Below are 27,864 nucleotides of genomic sequence, written 5' to 3' on the forward strand. Positions count from 1 at the left end.
GAATACGTTGGATGAAGAGGTTCACAGAAAACAAGGCAGATCCTATTGCTGCTATTGTGAAGTGTCTTCCTGTTGGCCAAACTAAATATAAAAATGTTGAAGGCGTGGCACAAACTCTGAATCTCTGTTGTTTGAACAAAGATGACCAATAGCCCTTAAAGTCTTGACCCCCAACCCCAATAGTAGAGATTTCACGTTATATGGTATACATTAAGTGGGACTTCTATACTTTGTATATCTGCTAAATCAGTCAATATCGTAAAGTGGTCTTCAATTATTTAAACAACACTAAATTGCCACTAAGTTACTAGTGGTTATTCTAAAACATTAAAAACAGAAAACTACACAAAATGAATACACACACACACACACACACACACACACACACACACACACACACACACACACACACACACACTCCAATGCTTTTTAGAGGGCTCCTTTTGAGTGGCACTCAGTTGTCTTGTGGGACATACTGTATAGATGAGAGTGACCTGACAGTGTCCTTCTTTGTTATTGGCCTGGCCCCAGAGCCCTGACAGTGTCCTTCTTTGTTATTGGCCTGGCCCCAAAGCCCCCAGGCTGTACTATCCTCCACTGCACTGTGCCTTTAGTGCCACGTTGTCTGACAGTAAACTCTGTGTTCACACTGTCACCTGCTCTGCCATGCTCCGACATTCTCCTGCTAGGATACACTTGAAGGCACGGCAAAACTTGATAATCAAACGCCTCTGATTTCTACAGGACAGACAGAGGGATGCCTAATACTATGAAGAGTTTCTATTTTTGGGGAGAAAAAACATGTTTATCTCTACATACTAGGCCAGTGCCCACCAGCCTACTCGGAAACGATGCAAGTCGGATTCCTACTATCTTTTTTAAAACAACTTCAGTCATACTGTTTTGTCTCATTTTCTTTTTTTTTAATATTTTTATGGAGGGACAGACAGTAGGCTGACAGGAAATGTTTATTACCAGCCAAGGTGCCAAACCAACAGCATAGTTAATGCAAGGCACCAACCTGCTCATCACAAGCAGATCGGGTTCAATGTCAGCAAGACATTCCACATGCAGCCAGGAGGAGGCGGCAATCAAATCGGGAACCGTGTGATTCCATTGCCTTACCTTCTGAGCCACTGCTGCCCCTACTGGAAATGTCCACTTATTAATGGCAATTATAAATTTTAATTCCTAGATTGCCCTGAAACTTGCCGAACGCATTCATGCTCAGCAAGATAATTTAATGGGCAGATTGCAGGATAAGTAATAATACATTTGAAATCTCCCTGTTTTTCTCTCTCTATTTTTGGATTCAAACGACTTCTTTGGGCGTTCACATCAGCAGTACACTGACTGTACTATGACCTGCTGGATGATAATATAGGATAGACATGTTTGGTTGGTTGACTTTTCTGTCTCATCATAGCTAACCACTTAAACTCTCTATACTTAGTAAGCCGGACCTTTGGCTCTGCACTCTTCTGCTTCTGCTCTTTTTTCCCTTTACACCAATTATCTTCCCAGAACGTAGCCGATCTACATAAGCTCACATAGTGCATCGCAGCTTGTTCCCTCCAGAACAGGGATGCTAGAGTTTAAGTGGCCAAGCCAAGTCAATAGGGGGACAGAATAGGGACACTTATTTTAAGAATGTGTGTATACTGTATGTACTGCATCATGTGCATTAACTCTGTCCTCTCTACTTGCAGGTACACCCTTTGCTGATGCGCGAACGGCGCTCAGAGTCTCACAGGAACAAGCTGCTGCGGCGGACAGTGAGCGTTCCTGTTGAGGGAAGGCATCATCCCGAGATGGGTGAGCAGACCTGCCTTTGAACAATTAACTTGAACTTTAATATGGCACTTAATAACAACTGACAGTGTTTCATAATAGGCTTTCCTTTCCTTTCCTTTCCTTTTAACTCTCAAATGGGAAAAAACAACAACACCCTGATTGAAAACAAATGTCATATGCTTTGATACTGTACTTGCCATCACATTATACGGTTAAGTAGACTCAATAGCTGTCTATCTGTGAATATCTGCTGTCTCCTTTCCTGTAATTTCTTCTCACTGAACGTCTGGGTAAAATGGAGCATTCATTCTTGCCTACACTGTATGTTGCCTACTATAGGCCGTTCTGTTTCCTGTCTGTGTTTCACTGTTTCCTTTCTTCTTGGACGTGTCCACTCTCATCTGTTGTCCTTTTTTTCTCTCTCTCTCTCTCTCTCTCTCTTCTTATTACTCTCTCTCTCTGCGGTGCACATTTTCTTTTCATCAGACTCAGTTTCTCTGGGGCCTCTGTGACTGTCCTGCTCAGTTTCGCCTCATACCTTCACCGCCTGCATTTCAGCCATTTGAAGTACCTCCCTTGTGTCTATGACTCTAACATTGCTACTGCTGCCCTCGGTGTCACTTCAGATTCAACGAGACTCTCCCCCCTGTTTTATACATGTCAGGTCACAGAACTGGCATTGATTTTGATTGAGTGATTTCAAAATCTGTTGACACAGCAATATTATCCTATATCGTCCGTACAGAAGCACACTGTAAACACGCTCACATCTACTAAGTGCTAAGTGGTAAGTTATTCCCTATTGGGCCATCTGTGGTGCCCTGCACATCATTATATCACAGTAATAAGTGAATAAGGCCGCCATATTAGAAAACATCTTGCACAGTGGTTCCCAACCTTTTCTGGATCAGGGCCCACTTGAAAGCTGATGGCTGCTCAGATTGTTATGGTGGGCACTCGGCGGAACTAACATGTTATGTTGTAGTCAATGGTTGTAGTCATCAGGCCGGAACCACCAAGCCGGGACCAAGAATCATTCCCCACGATCATGGGCATCATAACCTTAGCTTAGGGCCTACCCAATACCCTTGATGCAGCATAGTTTAGCTTATAGGAATAATTCGTTTGGTATTTCCATCTTTTATTTCCACTCGTAGTGACTGACGAGACTAAACTAGTAGTTGTACTCGATTCTGCATTTAAACAGATGTTGGGGAAACCATAACAAAGCAGTGCCGAAAAAACGGAACCAGCAACTGGAACCAACATTTGGTGGAAAGTCTGGTGATGCGAGGTTAGGGCCAGGTTAGGTGGCTTGCTCAGAACTGCTGATAAAGAATCACTGAGTGCCTGAATCAGCCTGATGTAAGGACATGGTCAGATCTTTGATCCGACAGCTGGCTCAATTAAGTATCACAATTACGATGAGGGAAATTATCCTTGTTAACGGAGGAAAAAAGAACATTTAGCTTCCTATTCAGTCATTGTCCCTCTTGTCATGCACAAACTATTGCAGGTACTATGTTTTTGAGTGGTGCAACCACTCCATTGAACAGAAATGTGTGTCCCTATGTCTGTCTGTTTGTTTAGGGTCCCTATGTGTGTCTGTTTAGGGTACCAACAGGTGACAAAGTGGCGCTGTTGAGCTTCACACTGTGCACAGGTGCATGATGGGAAGAAGTTTTTAGCAGCCATTACATGATTTCGGGTGTGACAGTACAGTACAGTGATAGTACAGTACAGTAGAGGGACCCCCACACGATTTCTCCACTGTTTTGAACGGTCTCCATACAGTAACTCTGTCATTTCTCGTTTATGTTATTTTTGAGTGGTGCTAACCACTCCATTATGTGACTTTCTGTGTAGGTACAGTATGTCTGTCTGTCTGTCTGCGTGTGTCTCCGTATGAGCACGGAAGTACCATCGCAATTCCCGCTGGATGGCACTGTTGAGCAGCGTCATACACACACACACACACACACACACAGACACACACACACACACACACACACACACACACACACACACACACACACACACACACACACACACACACACATACATGGATAGGCCAAGGAGGAGTGCTTGTACAGTACAGTACAGTACAGTACAGTACAGTACAGTACAGTACAGTACCACTCAGTTCAGACAGGTCTGATTTTAAGATTCTATATGAAAACATTCATATAGAAACATTTTTTATTTTGTCATTAGTATTTGTGAAGTGAAAATACGTCAATTACTGTTCTAATACAGTACATACAGTGCATATATGAACAAGGAAATAATTGAAAGTTAGCCTAAACAGGTAGATTAGTCAGGAAACACTGGTCATAAATGTTACCATTTAATGTACAGTAATAAGATTTCATGCTAGCTAGTAATGCAAACATAGTGTGTTTAATTATTTTTTTACAAGCTGCTGTGTAAGCACAGCTGGTCAATGTTTTTCAACGTCTTTTCAACGTCTTTTCTCGGAGCGTGATTGCCAGAGTGTTCCTGTTGCCTTCATAGTGATTCTCGTACTTTATAACTAACTGATTAATAATGCAACAACCCGTTTGAGCACAGGTAGAGAGCATATTATGTGTTTGGGGATGTTGAAAGTAATGTTATTTCATCAGCTTGACACCCACGCCAGACCAGCTGCCATACAGTGTTTTATATCTTTGAGGTTTGAGGCTAAGCTAGGCCAACAACACACAACTACACTACACAGATGCACATCATTATCTAACTGCTATTTATTTACTAAGGAGAGAACATGTTTGCCTGATCACTTGACGGTAAAATGTGAAAGCTAAATTAATGTAATAGTCTAAAATGAAGACGTCAGACTACAGCCTGACTCCTGACCGATAGCAGGTTAATATAAAGCCAGAAATTAGTACAATGTCTGAACCCTGCAGTGACAGCACAACACATTGCCTTACCAATTTCTCCAAGGAAACACAGTTGGTTTTGTGCTAATAAGCTTTAAGTATTTGAAGCATGATTTTAAGTGTTGCACCGAATCAGTAAATCGAACAGTTGAATGACTCGATCCTGGCAAACCTTTCACCTTCCAGATCAGGACACTGTTGACTGTCAGATGTCATCTACCCAGTAATCGGCCAAAATACTCATGTATATGTGGCATGCAGCTGGACTGCTAGGCCAGTGGGTAACCCATTAACACAATTAGTGCCACCTGGTGATCGAAAGTTTGTGAATGTTCAGCTGAGAGGAACCCAATTTTAGTGTGTTAGCCACAGGGAATATTGACAAACTATTCATAGCTGATTGGTGGAAACTTTTACTGAATTAGAAATTCAGCCATTACTTTACATGCTTTTTTAAAAGTTATTTATTTATTTTATTATTTCAATAATGAAACTGAAGTTGAACTGATTCCTTCTCTCAGTCGATTCTGATAAGCTCCGTCCGTAAATAGTTTAAATACAGCATGCAAGTCATTCATATTCACAATGTATGACTCATAGATTATGTATTATAATAATTGATGCTTTTTTGTGATACACTGGGTAACTGGGTTGACTGCAGGAAAACCAGTGGCTGAAAAGTAGCTGAATTCAAAAACTGTTCCTTGATGAGGAAGAGTATTAAAAGTGAAGTGTATAGGGTCTGTTATAGTGGGAAGTGAACATTGTCACACACCGAAAATAGCTGTTCTGCAAGCTTGCATTGTGAGCTCTTAGATCGGATATTTTTGGCGTGTGATACGGCACAGTATGGTGCAGATTGGCATAAGGCCAACATTAAGCATGAGGACAAATTGAGAGTGAGAATTTGTTTGAAAGGGGATGAATTAATGGAGCAACATAGTGTTCTGTGCTGATGCACACAGCCTCAGAGAGAGAGAGAGAGAGAGAGAGAGAGAGAGTGTGTGTGTGTGTGTGTGTGTGTGTGTGTGTGTGTGTGTGTGTGTGTGTGTGTGTGTGTGTGTGTGTGTGTGTGTGTGTGTGTGTGTGTGTGTGTGTGTGTGTGTGTGTGTGTGTGTGTGTGTGTGTGTGTGTGTGTGTGTGTGTGTGTGTGTGTGTGTGTGTGTGTGTGTGTGTGTGTGTGTGTGTGTGTGTGTGTGCGCGTGCGTGGGTGGCTGTGTGTGTACGTTCATGCAAACTGTCATGTGAGTAAAAGATCTAATAAGCTTATACAACCACGCTGGATGAGGCATTTAGCATAATTTGGGCTAATGGCTTAATACAGCAAAAGTCATAATAGCCGGGGAGCCACAGGCCCAAAAGCTGCGTTCTGTACTAACTGTAGGCGGTGTATGGATCCTTTGCTGAGTGTTGAATAGAGGGCGTTACAATAGTCCAAACGGGATGAAATTAGTGTGTTGATGAGTGCCTTGTAGATTTGTTGTTTTTGTTTGGTAGCATCGCCAGTGGGGATTTAACGAGAGTGTTGCTGTCGCTGTACATTTTTATTTTTTCTTCCTCTCAACAGTGGAGGGGTCGTCCCCGTCCCCGCCCCCCCTCCTCATGAAACTGAGTATGTCCAGACCCCCCTCCTGCACGCATGTACATACAGTACAAACAGAAGGGACTAAATCGTCATGAGGTCATACCATAACTTGTGATTGTATGCTGCCCATCTGAAGTTTTCTTTTTCTTCTTTTTTCTGGGTGGGATGGATCAGCGTCCCTACTCCCTATGGAATCGTGATTTGTGGGGATGTATTACCCACTTCCCCTTGCCATCTGCGCCCCTCGAGCTGAGTGAAGACTTGGAAACGACAGTGAAATTCACTTGTCAGCCCTGATATTTTTTCCATGTACCTGTCCATGTTGTCATTATATCTGTGAGTGACATGCACGGACTGCAACTGACACACGCACAGTCTGCACAGAATGTGAGTTCGCTGATGCTATTAGTGTGTGCCGTCATAAACCTCCAGTGTCTAAACTCAGCCATGTCTAAAGTAGTTTGTGTTTAATTACCATAATTGTATTTCAGTTTATAGTGTATTCCAAACTTGAGAACCCTTCATAGGAAAGGCAAGACTTTACAGTATGAACTTTACAACTGTCACTCTCTTTGACCCTGGATTCTTTTTTTTTTTTGTAAAGATAGTTTTGGGGCACAGTAGAGAGAGAAACAGGAAACGGGGAGTGACACGCAGCTCATCGGGATTCGGATTTAAACCCGTTAGGCCCCATTTATACTGGCAGCCAAATCTAACCTGAATCTAGCCTGAATCAGATCTGTGTCACATCAAGACTGAAATCCAATTTGTTAAAATAAGTCTAAATGCAGACAGGTCACATACAAGTGACATGGAATCTGATTTGTGACTTGAGCCACATTCAGAGGTGGTTTCAAATCTGATTCAAATCTGATTTGAGGCGATCTGTCTCAGTCAGAATGCAACAACCTGATCTAAATCAGATTCCATGTAACTTATGTGACCTGTCTGCATTTAGACTTTTTAAAACAAATCAGATTCCAATCTGGATGTGGCACAGATCTGATTCAGGCTGGATTTGGCTGCCAGTCTGAACACGCAGATCAGATTTGGTCACTTGAAAATGGCAGTGTGAAATTTGACTGAATGTGACTGCAGTCTCAATGAGGCCTTAGAGCCTACTGTATATGTGGTATGCACCTGGAATTCTAGGCCCGTGGGTGCCCGACCCGTGCCCCTGGAATTTTGACAGTTTCACACAGGAAATAATTCTGGTTACTAGTTTGTGACCAAGGAGCTCGAGCAGCCAGAAGAAGAGACAGAAAATATAGAGAAAACCAAGCAATGTCCAACTACAGATTGGTATATCGATTCAGCTGTCAGACAGCAGTGGTCGGGCCGGGCACTGAACTGAATTCCATCCCCAGCTCCTTACCCATACTTGTAGTCTCACCAAGAACATGCCTAAACTTAACTAACAGTGCTTTACCATTAATTAATTACTTAAATCACACCAAACAAATGCATACCATATTAACAGTGCCTACTCTGAACCAGTTAACCATGTGATTACCCCTGATGGCATAGATTGTGGAGTGTCCAGCAGCTGAATAGCCACTACCTATGCATCTTTCTTTTCTTTTTAAGCAGTTCTTCGCAACATCCACACCCCAGACTGTTTTCAATGGATGACTCGTCATGGGATAGTATCATATACACGCACACACGCACGCACGCACACACACACACACACACACACACACACACACACACACACACACACACACACACACACACACACACACACACACACACACACACACACACACACACACACACACACACAATGGAATTTGTATTTTATTTATAGATGTAATTGTCATCATCAGATGGTCTGGTGATAATCAGTGAGGCTGTTGCAGTAGAACCAACTGAAAGATACTTCCAATTAAAAATTGTAGTGGATAGTTCCTGAAAGTTGTTATTACTTGGGGGACACAATTAGAGGGAAGACTAGGCTGATGACATTGGTTACAGTCATTAGTCTGATATCGACAACCTATCACTATCTCTAACCCTAACCTAAACATACTATAACTGCAAGCACGGGAGCAGCGCATTTCGAGCGGCAGTCCGAACATTGTTTCCGCATGTCGGTCTGTTGGCGGGTCTAATCTTAGTACGCATCCCGGTGACATACTGTAAAGACAAAACCTAACACAACAGAGGTTAATCTTCACCAACATTATGTCATCAAGCATATACTACCCAATAAAATGCAGTTATTTTTTAAATACAGTATCTGAATTGTCCAACCTAGTTCTATCCCCTACATTGAATTTAGATGTCACCCAACATATCGGCAGGCGGAGATCTCTGATTTTCTGGCTATGCAATACTACTACCTTGTGAATAACTAGAATTTCGCCGGCCTTCGGCCGGCGAATCCTAGTTACATTGCAGCACAATATGGGAAGAAGGAAATTGCGAGTTGACAGACTCCACTTCATGTTTCAGCTGTGTTTTTAAACTCAGTAGTGTGCCCTGCACATGTAGTAACGGATGGGTTATAAATTATTATAATAACAGAAAGTGTTTTTTATTTCTCATAAATACGCAAACATGGTGAAACAACTACAGTCACAGAGAGCAGTGGCAAGGTAGCTGCTGCCTGCTAACGATGCAAACAACAGCCTTGCCTGTCGTGTGTGTGTGTGTGTGTGGGGGGGGGGGATAGCACTAATTTTCGACATTTTACTGTGTCATAAATATTTACATCTGTAGCCTATATTGTGATTACATTTGACCGTACATTTGACTCTTGTGTTATATTCTTGTGAAATATTCAGTAAAGTATTGTGGTGAAATATTCACCCCAAGTTGATAAGATATGCAGAGAATATAATACCAAGAAGCCCCAGTTTGAAATGCATTAGGCCACAGACCCCCATTTAATACCATTTGCTCTCTGGGAAAATCAGGGTCCATTTGGTTCCATTTGTATGCTCTTGGAGTATGATGACTGTGCTAACAGTATTATCATCAAATATGTCTCAGTTTGAAGATTCAAAAATACATATTTCATATGTGTGAGCTTGTAAAGTCGAACGTTCAACCTAGAGACAGTGTTGCCAAGTCTGATCATTATAAGCTACTTTGGACTTGTTTATCTATTGGTAGTCCTTGACATGGAAATGTTTGAGTTCCACTGCTCTGAAACAACATTAGACAACAAAGTGTGACAGTCAACACTATAATTGATTATTTTAAGACTAATTTCCGGACCATTTCTGATTTACCTACTTTGAACTGGCCTATTAACATTTTTATAGACCTGGTTGCTTGTTTCACTCTCACATCCACGATATGTGGCAACCCTGGTCCCTGGTTTGTTTTGCGTGTGGATGTTGTTTTGTGTTGCTGTAGCATCTTTAGCACAGTATCTATCACAGGGTGCAGCAGCTGCTGCTGTCATGAAAACGCAAGTTTCTGTCCCAGAAGCTCACGTTAGGTCTGCGCACACTGTACGTTGCTATGGCAAGCTGTCATCAAATGCTGCTAACGTTGTGGTCAGCACTGTTAGCATGTGTGCTATCAGGCAAAAGCTGAGATAGATATAAAACTACTGGCCAAAATGTCATACAAAACACAACCCCTCAAATCGGAATGTGATTGTGACCTACAGACCATCATGATTTGCTTGCTGGACCTATAAATAATTTATTTGCATTAAATTGCCACTCGCCTTAGCCTGCATGCCTATTCCTGTGTGTCTCTGTGTGTGTGTGTGTGTGTGTGTGTGTGTATGTGTGTGTGTGTGCGCGTGTGCGCAAGACAGACGTGCGTGTGTGTGCAGGCTGAGAGCTGCTGACTGTGATTGACGTGTGAGCTGGATAAATCAGTGAGAGTTGGAAAAAGCGCACGCAGAGCCAACTCGCAGGCAGTGCCTCAGGCCAGATGCCTGAGAATCGGCACAGGATTCTCTGGGTCACCAGTGTTGGTGTGACACACACGGCTTCCACATTTAGCTTCATACTGGGTGAAAGTGGCGTTCCAAAAATTATTTTTCCCCTCGGAATTCTTATTCACAATGAGATGGAGTTGAGGTGTTTGTGTTTGCTTGCTGGAGCTATAATTAATGTATTTGCATTAAATGTCCACTCGCGCATCGAAGTAAAAAGCAAGATGGCCGATTGTGAGACTGAAAAGTAGCTGTGGGGGCGGGCCTGGTGGGCCTATGAGAACGCAGAGCAGTGTTGCCAGGTTTGCGAATTGTAAGCGAGTTGTAGTGTGTGCAAGTAGCCTGGTTAAAAGGCCTTGCTTCTGCCGCTGTTGGGGCAACAGAACATGTCGACCAGTTTCTGTCAACCGCTTTTGGTCAGGTGACCAACTCCACAAATGTTAAATTAGATAGGCCACTAACAGGAGAATGGGCTATGCTGAGGAGACACTGCTAAAACAGATCTTACACATCTGAAGCTGAAAAAAATACACTCCTAGAGATTCCAAGATAAAACAGAATAAAATTACATTTTAATAATTGCACTGGATGGATCTTTAAGTCTACCTGTCATTGATAACAGCAACACTGACAGCAACAGCCAATTGGAAACCACTGCTGCACATCAGTGGAGTGTGTGAGAAGAGAGGTATCTTTTGAGGTTTTCCGGTCTCCTGTCTTATTGATATTAAAATATAATCTGCATTCAGTATTCAGTAAAGTAACTAATTACTGAATACTGAACAAATCACATCCTGTAGTATCCTGTATCGAAGCAGGTATTTTAAGGGGAAGTTGTTAGCTGCCATATCTAGCTAGGAAAGTAACTTCAGTGTAGTCATTATCTAGCAATGTGGGGTCATCATTGTGTCCGTACACGTGTTTGTGGCAACTGGCAAGACTTGTCCATGTCCGCGGCAAACCTCCCCAGAACACCTTAAGAGAATCACTGGCCTAGTGTACCAGTAGTACACCTAGAAACTCCACTACCAATAACCATTTAAAAAAATGTCCCAAATGCCCATTTACTTTAACACTCTAATAAAGACACTGCCAGACAGGTATTCAACCCTTGGTAAACCAGGTACCAAACAGTGGCGGATACAGAACATGCCTATATGACTGGGCCTGGAAAATCTGTCTGCGCCCTGCCCCTGTCTGTTTTTTAGATATTATAATGACCGTGAATTATGACAATTCTTTCCACTGTCTCTGATTGTCTTTAATGCTTTGAAAAGTTCAAAGCAATCACTTCAATATAGAAAGTGAAGAAAGTGAAGTAGAAAATAGTAGGGCTGGGACTCGATAAAAAAAATCTAATTAAGTAGAGCTTTGTTATTATTATTAATTAATCAATATTTGTTAATCAATGAGTGAACCTTTTTTAATCAAAATGTCCTCTGGGCCTGATCTGGTCTGATCGGCTTCTTCTTGTGCGTTGGGGTTTGTTTTGTGATCGGTACGTCTGAAACTCATCCAGTGAGAAAGTGGAGGTGGTGCAAAAACTAAGTGCGATTAAAATGCCCAATTATTTTTAATCACGTTTTTTTAATTACTTAATCAAAATGAAACAGTTTAAGTCTCAGCCCTAGAAAATAGACAAAAGCACAGAGATGACCATGGAAATAATAGCAATAATACACTTGACTTTTAAGGGATCTTTTTAAACTGCGTTACAAACTGGCTCCATCTACGCCTTCCCTCTCAGCTTTATATCTTAATAAAATAAAACTACAAAAAGGTCGATGTCTAACCATACTCCCTCTTTAAGTATCTTTTTTTTCTTTTTTGTATTTATTGATTGAGAATTATTTTGTTTGAGGAAAATGTCCATCACAAGCTGGCATGTTGATGACCCATTTTCTTGTTACCGTTACTTATAATAAATAAGTAACAATGTTGGACATACATACAGTCTCTGCCCAACTGAGACGATATAATCTATTTAAAATGTTGTCAAAATTATATGCCTCTAGAGTTAGTGGCAGAAGGTTACCAGAGTGGCATTTCCACCGCTCACACACACAGAAAATAAAGAATCTTTTCACATTCTCCACACATCCCTTTCAGATGTGTTTATACAGATGCAGCCATTAAAAGTGCCTGTCAGTTTGGACAAGGCCATGAGCTCCAGTATGCCACGATTTCCTGTTCCTTCGGGCATTTCAATTTCACAATTATTCACAGTTCCACAAAAGGCCTGTAAGTTTTATCCCACAAACAACTTTGCAATTCACATTTGCACTTACATGCATTACAGGCAGAGCACACACACTGCCGTTTATAGCAACAACCAATAAGTCCACATAAAACTACTGCTCTATAAGTGAAGAAAATGTGCGGGACCCTTTTCTTCTCATGATTCGCATTTGTTTGCCGGCTCCGACGCACCTGTCCTTGTATGTGCACAAGGCCTTTTCGCTACAATGAATTCATATCTGACATAATGTTTCGAAGAAGTCATACATTATTTGATTTATTATCGTTATCCTACTTAACTAATGGACACTTTATTGAGCTTGGCTTACAGTCAAAAGCTATAAAACATACAATAAGTAGTATACTAATCTATATAGATAATGTAGCATACTACAGGATAATACATGTTGTAAGCTAATAAGCTTATTCTGCCTACACTTTTTACATACAGTGACAGTACTTACAATGGCAATGCATTTTCTCCTGTTTGGTTACCTCATGACAAACAAAGACAACAGATTTAAGTCTATCCAAAATAAGAGCAAAAAAAGAGAAACAGAAACAAACAGAATAAACCCCCACTCTCTACAATTCTCTCTCAACCTATTATACTATGGTTTGCATCAAATTGCAATGCTCTTCTGATTTGTAAAAAACACCCCCTACTGCACTTCTTCTCCCACACTAACAGACAAACAAACAAACAAAACAGATCAGCCATGTAAATCAAATTAATTCAAATCATAATCAAATCGTTTCAGTACTGCATTTATGTCATGCATACTGTAATTTCCACATGGTTAATCCAGCAATAGGCAAATGTGTTTTGAGGGGCACTTGCACGTTCAATGCATGGCTTTTGAAGATTACGTCAAATGGCAGCCAAGTGTATGGAGTTTGTTTAGAGCACTTAAGATGTAAATCGGTTGCCAGCCAAGTGTATGGATTTTGTTGTTTGTTTATGGAACTAAATGACGACGTAAGATGTCATGTGGCCGATTACAATACAGTTGGCGCCCCTCACTTCACATGAGTGTGATTTCTTAATACAGATTTACTTGTTATAGGATTAGCAAGTGTCCTCTAAATATACTGGAACATTAAGGAACCCCATGCTTATACTGCAGCTACTGAAGTTAATGTTAAATATACTGAACCATTAAGGAACCCCATGCTTATACTGCAGCTACTGAAGTTAATGTTAAATATACTGAACCATTAAGGAACCCCATGCTTATACTGCAGCTACTGAAGTTAATGTTGACCATACGTATACTGTACATTCTGTTATACTAATCTGTATGATAAAACTAAACTACTAAGGATTACAAAGCAAATCTTCAGTGTCTTCCTTTACATAGTTTCAGTCTGATAATGTAGGCTAGTAGTTTTAGCTTAGAGAGGCTTTAGTATTGCAGATATCAAAGAGTTGTGCATCGCTGTGAAACGGTGTTAGGTACGGACATTATGATGCCAATCCAGGTCACACCACTTTAGGATGACAGTTTATGAATCTTGAGATTCTGTCATGGGGTGCAGTGAGAATCCCCTCCCTAGAAGAAGGCTCATCTTTGGAGAGATTTGCTGAGTCATCTCGCTGTGTCTTGCTGTGGAAACAGGGGATGAATACAAATGGTGTGCTATGCTGTTATGTTCAGGGTTTGATGGACATAGACAAGGAAGACGCTTGAAAACAAAGATCGCAGCAATTTTGTGGAGCTGCATGCCAGCTGGTTTGGATCGATAGGTTTTTTGTGTGTGTTGCTATGCTTTATTTAAATTGTTTAATAATACAGCTTTTTATAGCATATTGTATCAATACAGTGTATCTAAAGAATATATATTTACAACCATATTTGAATGGTGCTACTGGCAGGTATTTTAGATGTAGTTGAGGAGCTACACAATTTCTTAAAGGGACACTTCACCCTTTTTGCAAAAAAGTTACTCTGTCGAGTGCCTTAGTTTGCGTATTGCACACAATTAGGCCATAAATGGCCTACTAGTGCGCAAGCAGAGCGTGCAAGTACTGTCGACCGCTACAAACTTTAAAATCTCAGCCTCTCTGTAAAATATTGGTTGGTTTGAAGTATAAAAGCTTCTACAGTATGTACTGGGGTCGTATTTCTACTCCTTTTCCATATCCGTGTACTCTGTTCGATTTCATTCCATGACGAACGGAATTAAGCTGTCCCAGTCCTTGCCATCGAGATCTGCCAGTAAAACCTCTCCATGACTATCATAGGTTTTCTGTACGCCTCTCTGTAAAACATTGGAATTAAATACTAAAGTCGGGTTATAACTTGCTGTCAATGGTGACGTAATTACGAAATGTTTCAATATTGGTTAGCTAACAGGTAATGTATGTACGTATAAGTTGTATATTGTGGTCACTTGGGTTGTTTTATGCATATGCCGTGGTCCACCTGACACTGAAACATATCTTTATTACGTCACCATTGAGAGCCAGTTATACCCCGGCATTGGTACACATGTTCATTACGTCACTCTCAAAATCAGTATGTGTACCACGGCATACGTATCAAAGCGCCGGATAAACCACCTTACTTGCGATCTCTGCTTGCGCAAGTAATGCCGTTTAGAAGATCTAGAACACTTTCCTGCTTTCCTGGAGGTCTTTATGTGTGTAATATGTGGTTTTAGATATTTTAGATTTTAGCAGTGAGCCCAGTGTTCTATGATGTCATGGACACTGGGCTCACTTCCTTCCTGGAATACAATTCCCATAATGCTTTGGTGCACTGCTCCTCCTTGTGGATATGGGGAGGGCTGTCTTACTGTCCAGGAAGTAAGTGAGCCCAGTGTCCATGACATCATAGACACTGGGCTCACTGCTAAAATCTAAAATATCTAAAACCACATATTACACGCATAAAGACTCACAGGAAAGTGTTCTAAAAATCTTCTAAACGTCATTAACATATATTTTTTTGCAAAAAGGGTGAAGTGTCAATTTAATGTATAATGTAACTATTTTATGGAGACATTAGTTTCAGTAAGGCTCTTCTAACAAAGTGTTTGCAAACCTCAACAATAATACATTTTATGTTCCTGCCATATTCCTCTAAATGCAAAGTGCTGTCCTGTGGTCACTACATTTGAACAAAAATGCCTGGGAGCCACACTACATTAACAAAGCCATAGACCTTTGAACACCACATTTCATTGTGTTGTGTGTGGCCTCATTCACAAACTGCACACACAGTAACGTAAGGTACTATCTATAAATACATATTAGGCAGGGAGGCCCTGCTGTTATTAGACTCGTTTAGAACACTGTTTAAACATGATAAGTTATATAATGGCCTTTACGAGTGATGTACCCAGGCAGGCCAGTGTGATGTTAACCAGCTGTTGTATCATACCTCAATAGCATGAATGAAAAATAGAGAAAAATAGAGAGAAAGGAAGCACAGTTTAGTTTGATTGACAGTTGGCCACTGGCTCATTTAACACAGGACTCACAACTGGTTCACAACAATAAACCAACAAATAAACTGAGGACATAGAACATGCCCTTATGTAGCAGTGTGGCTCACAGCCTCTGCCTGATGGCCTCAAAAGTCTAATATCTCCCTCAGTCCATAGGGATATCCCTTTGGTCTAGTGTTTAAGATGTTCGACTTTCACGTGGGAGACCCGAGTTTTAACCCCTGGGGTTACACTACACATGCATGCAGGCAAGCAAGCGCACATGCACGCACACTCTTGCTGCTTATGAATCCTGAGGGACTACCAGTATCTGCAGTGAGATGATGATTAAGATTTTAACTTCTATAATGGACTCACTCACCAAACTTCTGCTCTCACTAAGGTGTTTCTAACAAATGAAGATAACAACTCCTTATCTCTGCTGACTGAGCAGTAGAATTCTGGTCATATTGCTAGATTGAGCATATTTCTGGTCTGCCTTGTGAATCATTGGCTAAAGGCACTGTTGTAAATGGAAACCTGGGCTCCCAGGCCCCCTGTTAATATCAGTTGATAATGAATAACATTTATTTAGGGGTGCATGGATACCACTTTTGACTGAGTACGTGTAAGGCTTTAAAATATAACAATTAACTAATATAATTAGCTACTCGATCATTACTTGTTGCCTAGTAGTTGTTTAAGAACCAATTAACCAATTACAATATGCAACACGTTTCAGTATGATCATGCTATGATGTTGCTTTGTAATCCACAGCAGTCCCTTCAGGTTATGGGAAATATGTCACTTGTAAACTGGTGTTGTTACTGGCGACAAGTGGCAAAATGCTACATAGTGCACCTTTAAAACAAAACAATATTTTAGACAAAGAACTGGCCAAAGGAATGCATACAGAAAAAAAGTACACCTGTAGAGAAATTTGTGTGAACAGGGTTCTTGTAATCGGCAAGCTTCACTGAGCCAAGTGCATTGATTTTACCCTGGTATACTTGGCTTGCCTCTCAATCTGGGAAGCTTCCATTTGAGCATTATTTTCGGATACCACCTGCCTGTTATGTCATCTACTCTCTATTTTCTCTATTACATAATTTAGTAATTGGTTTGTGGGCTTGTAGATCATGCATTTTAGAAGGTTAAAGTCATACTGTGTATGTATACTGTATGTACACCTCTCATATCTCTGTTGCCATTGCAGTGTTTTCTCTTTGTCATTTTGTGTTTGCCCCTATCTCTGCTTTTTTTTTTTAAATAAGCCTTTTCATTTCTATATTTAATTCTATTTGGTCATTGTCAAGTCAAGTCAAATGTATTTATGTAGCGAATTTCACGTGTAGACACAATGTGCTTGGCATGGAAACGTTTTGGAACCCCTGGTCTTAGCTAGCTGTTTACCTATAGCAATCAATTCTACTCCTACTGTAAATTACCCTGAACTTATTTCAGCTGCATCCTGACTCCCCATACAGCTCTATGTTGTTCTTCTTCACTCAAATGTTTTGTCTGTGGCTGTCAGTGGCTTCATTGGTTATAATCACGAATCACAGCTACAGTACAACGGAGGGTGGACTGAGACCCTTTTCCCCATGATAAACGTGTTTTGTTTGTTTTATATAAAACATTTGTTTTTCATCGCTATTTTATGCATTCTGTCACTCCACACATGACAATAGGTTGCCATCTATTCACTGCAAGTACAATTCTTATTTTGTCAAGGGCATATGTTGCTGGGATGTGCAAGGAGGGCTGAGGAAGATGAGGTGCAAAAGCCTTGATCTTTCTTTGCTGCTGGCACAGGGTTGACAGGGGAGGAATATGTGGAAGTATAGGCAAGGACACTGTTAAAAAAATAACTTTATGGTCTGAATGAAGATATCACGGCCAGCTGTATACGTAGCTTCAAGTAATATCAAATTAGTTTTTGATAGCCTGCTATTTCTTCAACTACCTGCAGTAATTTGAGCATTTGACATGTTTTTGCCCTGCTAGTAGTGGAGCTTTAAAGATGGCTGTCCGTCCATCTGTCCAATACGCATCCAACACAGTTCCCAAACATCATTATACAATTATATCATCATGCAAAGCAAAAATAACATACCATTATTTCAAGAGCTAGCATGATTGGAATTGTGTGCCCCCCGTCATCAGTTTACAGTGTACTGTCAAATGTGGGAGTATCATTCTTTAAACATAGGGGTTCAGTGAACAAAGCTAAGAAATTATGTGTATCATCTCCAACATGTCCGAAAACAGTGAACAGTAGTTTAATTTCATATTGTAGGGTCTGTTGTGGACTAAGAAGGACTTCCCAGCATACCACAGGGTGCACACCCTGACTGTTTGTTGTTGAGTTATTGCGTATGATATGATATGATATGATATGATATAGTACTTTATTGTTAGTTCACACTGAAATTTGTCTTGCGACACAGCAGTATGTTATTATTGAGTTGAGAAATGGGTTCTGGAGTTATTGTGATTAATGTCAGTGTGCTTTGTTTTATTTAGCTATGTACTGTGTAGTGTGTACGTGTATAACCTCTAACCTGGCTATTAATCCATTGGTGAGAGTAGTTGTGGTCGGAACCCACTCCTTCATGTTGCTCAGGGGCTGAGCTTTGGTTATTTAATGTTTTATTGCAATATAGGCTACCTGTTGCCACAAAATACACACTTTATGTGGAAACAGGCATATTGCCTACTACACACATAGGCATACAGGCAATGAACCTATTGTGTCAATCTTTCATAACCTGATTGCCTGGGGGATTCACTTTTCCGGGGATTACTGACTGGACGCCGAGGGGTAGTCTACTAGCTGCTACACTTGCCAGACATCTGTGTCGCACATGCTCTGCACATCCACCCTGGAACCTCTTCTAGACCTGCTGCATTGTGCGTGTTGACCCGTTGAAAAACCCTGCACACCTTTGATTCGACAATACACGCTATAGTCATGTTGTCAGCTGCATGGTTTGGCTGACAGTTTGAGGATCACAGTACAGTACAGTACAGTACAGTACAGTACAGTACAGTACAGTACAGTACAGTACAGTACAGTACAGTACAGTACAGTACAGTACCACTCACTTCAGACGGGTCAGATTTTTTATTGATACGTAGATACACAGTAGGTTGACAGGAAACAGGGAGAGAGATGGGGGAAGACATGCAGCAAAGGTCGTCAGGATCGGGATTACAGCCTAGGTGCCCGGACCGCTATGGCCGGCCTGGCCCTACAAAGAGACTATTCTGTATAGAAAACCACTTCAATGACAGCAGAGCTATGAGAGCTGTATTATATATACGCACGCACGCACGGTCGCACGCACGCACGCACACTACACAGTATGACTTTAAACTTCTAAAGTGTATGATTTTATTAGAAACACTGGAAAAGACCCAGAAGGAGTAGGTCAAAGGTCAAACTTCAAAATGTCCACCAAAGCCTGTCTCCAAGCACTCCAAAGTAACATGTGTGAATGACTGGAGACCTGTCGCTGTCACCTCAACTGTCATCAAATGCTTTGAGATGTTGGTGAGGGACTTAATTTGTTCCATGCTGCCCGCCGCACTTGAACCATGGCAGTTTGCATATCGACAAAACAGATCAACACAGACAACGCAATTACCATGACCCTTCACAGCGCCCTCTCTCACGTGGAGGTGAGGAACAGGCTGTGGCTACGCACAGTCTGGTCCTGACGACACAAGAGTGATGGGCATGATTGTTGTCAATGTCTGCCTGCAGGGACGAGGTCAGATTGCTGCTATACTGGTGCTTATAACTTAAAATGTCTGTCCCAATTCTGGTGTTAAATTTAGACGTTAATCAAAACAGTTATACTATCAGGTCATGGTTGTTTTGAAGGAGGGTATAAGGAGTCAAACTTTTTGATGTCTGTTCGTAGGGCATTCCACATTCTGATGGCATAGCATAACAAATTTGACCCCATTTTTGTGCTGAATCTGGTTTCAGTGAAATCAGTGGAGCTCCCTCTGCCTGTGTGTGTCTTTTACGCTATTGAAGTAGTCTGACAGGTACATGGGTATCCCTGCTTGTTTTTATATCAATTCAATCCCGTGGTGGCCAGAAACAGTGGATATGATACATAGGGCTGTATTTTGCATGTCTTAAGTACCAGGTCTTATTACTTAACTTAAGACCTGGAGGCTTGATCAATGCCATTTGGCTATTCTGAGTGTCCAAAGAGCATTGACCAGTTTTTAAGTTAAGTAATAAGCCCTGTGTTGAATGAATCTGACAAGTTGAAATCTTTTGAAAGGTTAAATGCAGTTTAGCTGTCACTATCAGCAGCGTACCTCGATACAAAATGTATTGAGCATCCCACATTAGAATGAAGCGATTGAAGAACTAATTAATGTGTTAATCAAATCCATAACTGAGTCTGAGTGTCATGACCTGTGTCACAATCTGGGAACCCATCGCCAAAAATCACACGTGTGTGAACTGAGCCGTGCAACTATACATCTATTGTTATAGTTGCTGTACTGTACTGTACTGTGGTCTGTACTGTATTGTAGTGTACTGTGCTCAGTACTGTACTTTGATTTTTTTTGGAAAAAATCTTTGAGAAATTAGAGTTACCGTGTGGGTGTCCCCGGAACATCCAGATCCCCAGGAACTGTTTGTTTCCTTTGAATTTACCTCCGGGGGCGCCGCCAGTAGAATGTGGATAACAGGGTGTTGGCCCATTTGGTCTGCCCTCAGCCCTCCTCTTCCGGCTTATGTTTTCATTCCACTAGTACCCAATGTTGGCACGTTCTAAATGCCCCTGCCGATTCAGTAGTGCAGCCCGGAATGTGTTCTTGAGAGATTAGTTTAGAACTTTAGATCATCCATGATTCGATTAGATTACAGGAATTTATGATAATGAAAAATAACACCTGTGTGAAGTGAGTGGTGCAACTCTGTGTGGGGGTCCCCGTGGGGTAGTTGTAAGACTACAAATGTCACGCCCCCAAATGAGACACTTCTGGTCCGTTAGAAGTCTATTGAAATTACTACTTTTAGTGTCTTTGTCAACATTATTGTTGTTTTCTCAATAGAGGATGTATTTCACATTTAATTTACAACTTGAATACCCATAATACCCATAATGTTAACAGAGCAGAGGGGAGACGGCAGACAGAGAACCTGTCGCTTTTAAGGGACATCACTGCCTTTACGAGGCTACGAGCGTCGATTTTGAGTTTTTCCTCAATAATACATCCCGATCCCGACTGACTTTGTTCATTCATGTCTATATTTTGAACATGTCACAGGCTTACTAATATGTTCTACCTACCTCGGAGCTCCGACGGTGTCAACTTGTTATAATTATCTTGGCTGAATAGTAATAATCCAGCTAAATGGAGGAGTGTCGACATATCCTGACATTTTCAACTACCTAGTGAATTCTCCAGATGAGCATTAATAATTAGTCTTGCAAGATGCTGTTTGGATAAAACAAATACATAGCATATAAAACGAAATACAACAAATATATCTGCATGGGTATTGAAAACCTCGAGGGGTGCGACCATGACATATACTGTGCGACCAATTTGACTTGAGATTTACAATGCTTGCACTTTTCACAAACTGATTGAGTATATTATACTATTACATTGTGGAATGTATATTGAGATGGCAGGTATGTGACAACAGCCTCAGTGATGAACCAGTGAAATTAGGGTAGTTTATGATGCCTCTCATAGGGATTGCATTGGCAGCTGCAGTACACCGTTGAAACGGACCAGAAGTGGGGCCGCTGTCTCATTTGGGGGCGTGAAATTTGTAGTCCCTGTGTGTCTCTATATGACTGTGTTGTGTTGTATAGGCATATCTGCTGAGCTGAATTGCAGCCTTCATGAGCAATAGGTGCATGATTAACTGGATTTGATACACCTTGCAAACTCAAATGTTATGTGTGGTGCATGTGTGTGCATGCACATAGGGGGGAGCCCTCTGGATCCTCAGTGCCCAGGGTTAGGAGAGGAGTGTGTCTGGCTTGGGCCGGCTTTATAGACCCATTTTCAACTCGGATCAACTCCTTTTTTGGTCTAGTGATCCCGTCTAAAGCTGATATAACTTTGCATCATCAGGTGGGAGAAACCCACAACGGAACATACGGTTGTAGTGGTTAATGTAAAAACCTGTTGAAGACCCCTGGTCTAGACTATCTCTACTCTACTGTCATATTCTGTCTCATATTTATTTTCTTATGAATATTTGACATTTGTCTGACTAGCTGTTTCCTTTGTTTCTTTCTCCATTCTCTGTTTTTCTTGTGACAATTCTTTTAAACTGGGAGATTGTACAAAGAAGAATCTCACCCACTATTTTACACCTTTATTTTTAACTTGAGCTTTTACACCTGAACATTTGTGATAACTGTGAAGTTAAATCTGAATATACAATTCAAATTCAAATTGTGTCCACTTTGCACATACATGTATGAATTGCTTGCATGTGTATTACAGTATGTTGTCAAACTGTTTATTATCCTGCAGGCTGCAGCAATGCATGGCAGGGTATTGTAATCATTCTTGTTTGTGTGTGTCTGTGTCCTCATCTTCTTGGCATGAGTTCCAGCCAGGTGGCACCATACACACTTCTAGTCCTGATACCAATGTTCAACCATCCATCATCCCAACCAGAGAACACACACACACACACACACACACACACACACACACACACACACACACACACACACACACACACACACACACACACACACACACACACACACACACACACACACACATCTTCTACCTTACTGCTATGTTTCATTGGGGGTCTGGCTGTCATAACATACATTCTCATTACAGCAGTAACAGCACGTATGGTAGCTCCGTCATCTATGCGTCTGTGTGTGTGTGTGTGTGTGCGTGCGTGCGAGTGTGTGTCTGTGTGTGTGTGTGTGTGTGTGTGTGCGCGCGCTGGGGGGCGGGGGGCAGACCTATGCTGCTGTCTGCTCTTCCTCACTTTCATTGATATCACACTGAGCAAAACTGACTGAGAGTGGACAAGAGAGATGTAGCCTGGCATGGCCAGACTAATATCACTGCGTAACCCGCCCCATTTTTGCATAGTGGGCCCTGATTGGTGCCTCACAACTTTGGAGGCAGGAAAATCCAATCACAACCGAACGGGGCCTATTGCCGAGGGCTATTTTTGTATTTGCACGGGCAGATTCGTCTGGTTTCCAGGCTAGGCGAGACATACAGTATAGGTCTCTATGTTGCAGTGTGAAATGCTTCCAACTACAGGACATTTGGTGGACATTTTATTATTTTCTGGCCCACACTAAATGAAGTGAAGTGAACAAGAGAGATGAGGGACAGAAATTATATTTGTCATTTTCTTAAAAACATGAAAAGTTAGGTGTTTCTTCCCGACAGCAGAGATATATAAAAGCACTAAACCGTAGCCGTGGTGATATCATAGTTAATGGAATGCCTTGTGGGATAGATTGGTTATCTTAACTGCATGTATGGTTTACAGATTGTCACATGCTGTGATTGCGATGTGGGAGAAAGGAGTACCTGAAAGGGCTGTAGAGCTTTTGTGCAACAATACAGCGTAAGAACCGATGGGTGAGAGGAGTGGAAAGAGAACAGCGGAGGAGAGCAAAAGATTACCGCCATAGTACATCAGGCTTAGGTTCACGTCCCTAATGGTAACCATGGAAATAATTATAGAGCAGACAGACTGTGTGTGAAATAGTGAGTGTTACAGTTAGGGAGGGAGAGAGAGAAACACATGAGGGAAGGAGTAAGAGAATTGAAGAACTAGAGAGGAGGGGAGACAGAAGAGAGAGAGCACAGAGAATGTGGAAAAGCAATAGAGCGAGAAGAGAAGAGGAGGGGAGTGGAGTGGAGAGAGCGCAAGGAAGGGTTTGGCAGCTGAAATGTCTTTTGGATTCCCTCTAAGCCTCTCTGCGCTCTTATCATTGGGATATCATTGCAAGCTCTGTTGAAGCCGCTTGATAAAGCTTCACCACAAAGAACAGCAATAGTACCTCACAATGTTAACACAACCAAACAATAGTACCTCACAATAGTACCAAGATAACACAATTACTACCAAACACAACAGTACCACTACCACACAACAGTGTGGCACAAACAACACTAAAGCCCAAATTCATATATTGGGCAGCCATGGATTGGGACATTTGGTAGGCCTATATAGTTTTTTTCATTGGCCTAAACTATTATCCATGAATCCACTTGCGGAGCGGCTGTCATCATTGAGCAATTTCTTTTATAGGGGTTATATGCAACCATACCATTAACAACCTATAAGGCAAAATGTCAAAATTTCAAAGGGCCACTTCAGCTGTGTATGTGTTTTATATTTTAGTCATGACGCCATGTTCATGACTAAAAACCTGTCATGAAAATATGGTCCCACTTCCTTCCTGGACTACAAAGTCACACCTCCTTTCAGCCTCTCCCTCTCCACAAGGAGGGGAAGTGCACTGTTAATAGTTAGTAGCAGTAGGCTACTTGCACACTCTGATTGCACACAAGTAGGACATGTATGTGTAGTGTGCGCAAGGCGCACGTTTGCACCTCGACAGAGTACATTTCTAGTCTACTACTAAAAACGACCATAGCTGTCATCACAAATGCGATGAGGTACTCACTTGCTCACATGCTACTTAAAGCATATGGGTTGTTGATAGTATTGTCACATATAAGCCCCTATAAAATAAATTGCTCAGTGATGACAGCCGGTCAGCAGGTGGATTCATGATTGTATAGATTATAGACAATATTTTAGGCCAATACAAAAAACTATATACTGTACAAATATATACTTATATATTTATACTTTGAACAAAATAAGCCTGTTGGCTGCCGGACTAATACTGCATACCGAATAGCAGACCTAACATTAGCGATATGAGCTTGTTGGTATGCTATTCTCGGCCGTTCCTGGCGCACGGCACCATTGCGCGACAGAGCATAAATTAACATTCCCACAAAATGCTACCTCATGTCCACGGTTTAAAAAGTTGATCCAATCCACTGGTTGTCATGGAAACAGATGTGAGATACACATTTAACTCTTGGAACTCTTGGAAGTGGAATGCTATATATATATAAAGGACTGGACATTGCATACGTTGGTTGTTCAAAATTGGAAGCTTATTGTTGTGCGTGGTGCATAATCTTTCATTGTTTTGCATACTGTATTGCTGCTTGGATATTTATATCATTTCACTTCATGAGCAGCCAGCTATACTGTACATTTGTGTTACGGAATAGCATACAAACTCTTGGGAAATTATGTAAGAATTATCCATGTGCTGAACACCGGAATTCAATTGATTGCTCATAATTTAGTAATGTTGCCTGTAGCAGGTTTGTGCGTGCGTGCGTGCGTGCGTGCGTGCGTGCGTGCGTGTGTGCGGCAAGCAGGTTGCTTTTCTATTTTGTGGATAGAATATTAGGCTGATGCCTCCCACACAGTTGCCCATAGCTCTGAACCTCACACTCTTCTCAGTGGGAGGGAATAGGGAGGGAGGGAGGGAGGGAGCGATAGAGAAATATAGAGAGAGAGAGAAGGGGGTCATGGCAAGTAAGGAAAAGGAAGGGAGAAAGAGAGTTTTGCGTCTCTCAAATGTATTTAGAATCACACATCTGAACTACAACCAGTCATTTAAAACCTAACACTTCCACCATCGTCTTTCAATTTGAATAGTGTGTGTGAGAGAGAGAGAGAGAGAGAGAGAGAGAGAGATACAGTACAGTAGAATGAGACAGAGATGGAAGGAGGGAGGGAGGGGCGTCAGAGGGAGATAGAGTAGAAGCGCAAGGCATCAGTGCATTGACGTTTCGTCCGTAGTCGAGTAGGCCTGCATGCACCTGTGCAGTCTTCTGTAGTCGAACAGGATATGACAGGCGGATTACGTTTGTGAGGCGGATTACTTTAGAAACCGAAGAACGGTTGAGAGACTGAGAGTTGCCATTACAGAATTCTTTCTTTCTTTCTTTCTTTCTTTCTTTCTTTCTTTCTTTCTTTCTTTCTTTCTTTCTTTCTTTCTTTCTGTGCCAGCCATTGGTTGGCAAACGGTCACTTTGGGTTTTCACTGCAGATTGCAGGCTGTGACGTTTGCTATTTTTGGTCCCTTAATTGATTCAGGGTTTTTCAAGACTGTGACTTGGATTAGAATCTGAATGTTTCTCCATATTTTCTGACTGCTTGGGATCTGAAGGCTCGTTTCTCAATTTGAAGAAGGATTTTGATTATTTTGCCGTTCAGTCGCTGGTTGCACTCTAGTCCAGATAGCGCAGCAGATCAGTGCACGTTTGCAGTATGGAGATGCTTTAATTGACACATACGTAGCCTGCAGACAGGCGGACCACACGCTATTTCACACATGCATACTCACGCGCATGCATTTAAACATGCACACACAGTTTCTAGTATTTCATCCGTCTATCAGCGTTAATAGTTTAAATTTTATTTATATATTCATTCTTTCTCTCTTTATAACGTCTATAAATGAAACCCACTGGAGACACGGCTCCAGCCTGACAACTTGATTTGGTGATGCAATGGCACTAAAGGACAACTAGAAAATCGTTGCGAAAACACATTACCATCTAAAAGATGAGAGAAATTCGTCCGAGCGCATCTGCCCTGGGTTACCGAGGAAACGGCGAGTTGAGGATCGGGGCGGAAGGCACCGAGGAGAGAGGACAGGGAGAAGCCAGGGAGGCACTCTCAGCGGTGCTGCCCGCCGCGGAACAACCGCTGCTGCTGCTGCCTGCACGAGAGGAGCGGGGGAACATGCAGTGGAAGGACCAACAGCACTTCAGTGTGCAATTATAACACTCGGCGGGCTTTTGGGATTGTTTGTTTTTCTATCTTTTTTTTTTCCTTTCCACTAATTAGTCAGAGGATGCGAAATAACGAAGTGTGGCCTACATACCAACTGTCACCCTGTTCTCATAATGTGGCACATTTGGGTTATCTGAGGTATATTCAGCACTTTTGGAAGTAGAGAGGTCTGTCGTTGCAAATACCCCCACTGCACCTTATGGAGAGATATTCTCTTAAACTACCTGCACATCATTTTAACTTTCTGCAATTAATAAAATAGGTTATATATTTATTTATATATTTATTTATAGTGTAATAGCTATTTGTATATAAAATTATTATGCTATGCTTCTTGGATCTACTGTATCTTCATACCTTGAAATAAGAAGAGCCGTTTCAATATGCCTTGGTAGAGGAGGCTAGTGAACTATTATTTATTCATAATATACCTATTTGTGTATTAAATATTTAAAGGCCACGGATTGATTTTATATCTGCACTTAGTTGCAGGTTGGAAGTGTTTTGTGCTGTTGAGCTTCTGTCATGGGCTATTTTTAACAGGCTTTGTTTACAGTTTAGTTGCAGTATTTGTGATTCCTTCATTGGAAAGTTAACGTACTGATTATATTGGCATTGTTTTAGTTTTCTTTTAACTTAATATTGGCCTTGAAACACTAGCGGTTGGTCATCAGCTCTGGTGTCTGGTATTTTGCTTTAAAAATGCAAATTTTGGTCATGGTAGGTATGGCCGATTTGGTAGTATTAAAAGCAAGACAGAAAAAGGCACAAGTGACATGTCACTGCTACTACTACAACTAGGTATTAGAGAAGTCTGTGGATTCCCTAGCTGACACCATCTTTTTTATTTAAGACTTTAATGTCACATTTCTGTTGAGGAGTATCGATTTCATATACTTTTCTTGGCCTAGTGGAATAAAAAAAAATATAAAAAAAGTACGAACTCACAGAGACCAAGTGGAATACAACACAATCAGCTTTCTCTTGACTGCCACCTGGCCCGGTTTGCTAGAGGTTGGATATCCAGAAACACTGTCTCTAGTGGTGTGGACAGAAAGTACAACATATCTCACCTAAACTGGGTAGGAACCCGTTTTCCTTTTTATTTGCCATATCTGTGTGTGTCCATCCCACTGTCGTACTCATATC

At 41.4% G+C, this 27,864-nt stretch overlaps 1 protein-coding gene across 4 annotated transcripts in view; it reads left to right on the forward strand.

Annotated features, from left to right (window-relative positions):
- syngap1b (synaptic Ras GTPase activating protein 1b) overlaps positions 1 to 27,864 on the forward strand; it is a 106,718-nt gene that overhangs the window by 41,616 nt on the left and 37,238 nt on the right. For all 4 annotated transcript variants that reach the window (XM_080769007.1, XM_080769010.1, XM_080769009.1 and 1 more), the window contains exon 4: positions 1,710 to 1,815. In XM_080769007.1, the coding sequence (XP_080625133.1) occupies positions 1,710 to 1,815 (106 nt within the window). The remainder of the gene's footprint in view (positions 1 to 1,709; positions 1,816 to 27,864) is intronic.

Source organism: Protomyctophum bolini, assembly GCF_963924005.1.
Source record: "Protomyctophum bolini genome assembly, chromosome: 7".
Lineage (NCBI taxonomy): Eukaryota > Metazoa > Chordata > Actinopteri > Myctophiformes > Myctophidae > Protomyctophum > Protomyctophum bolini.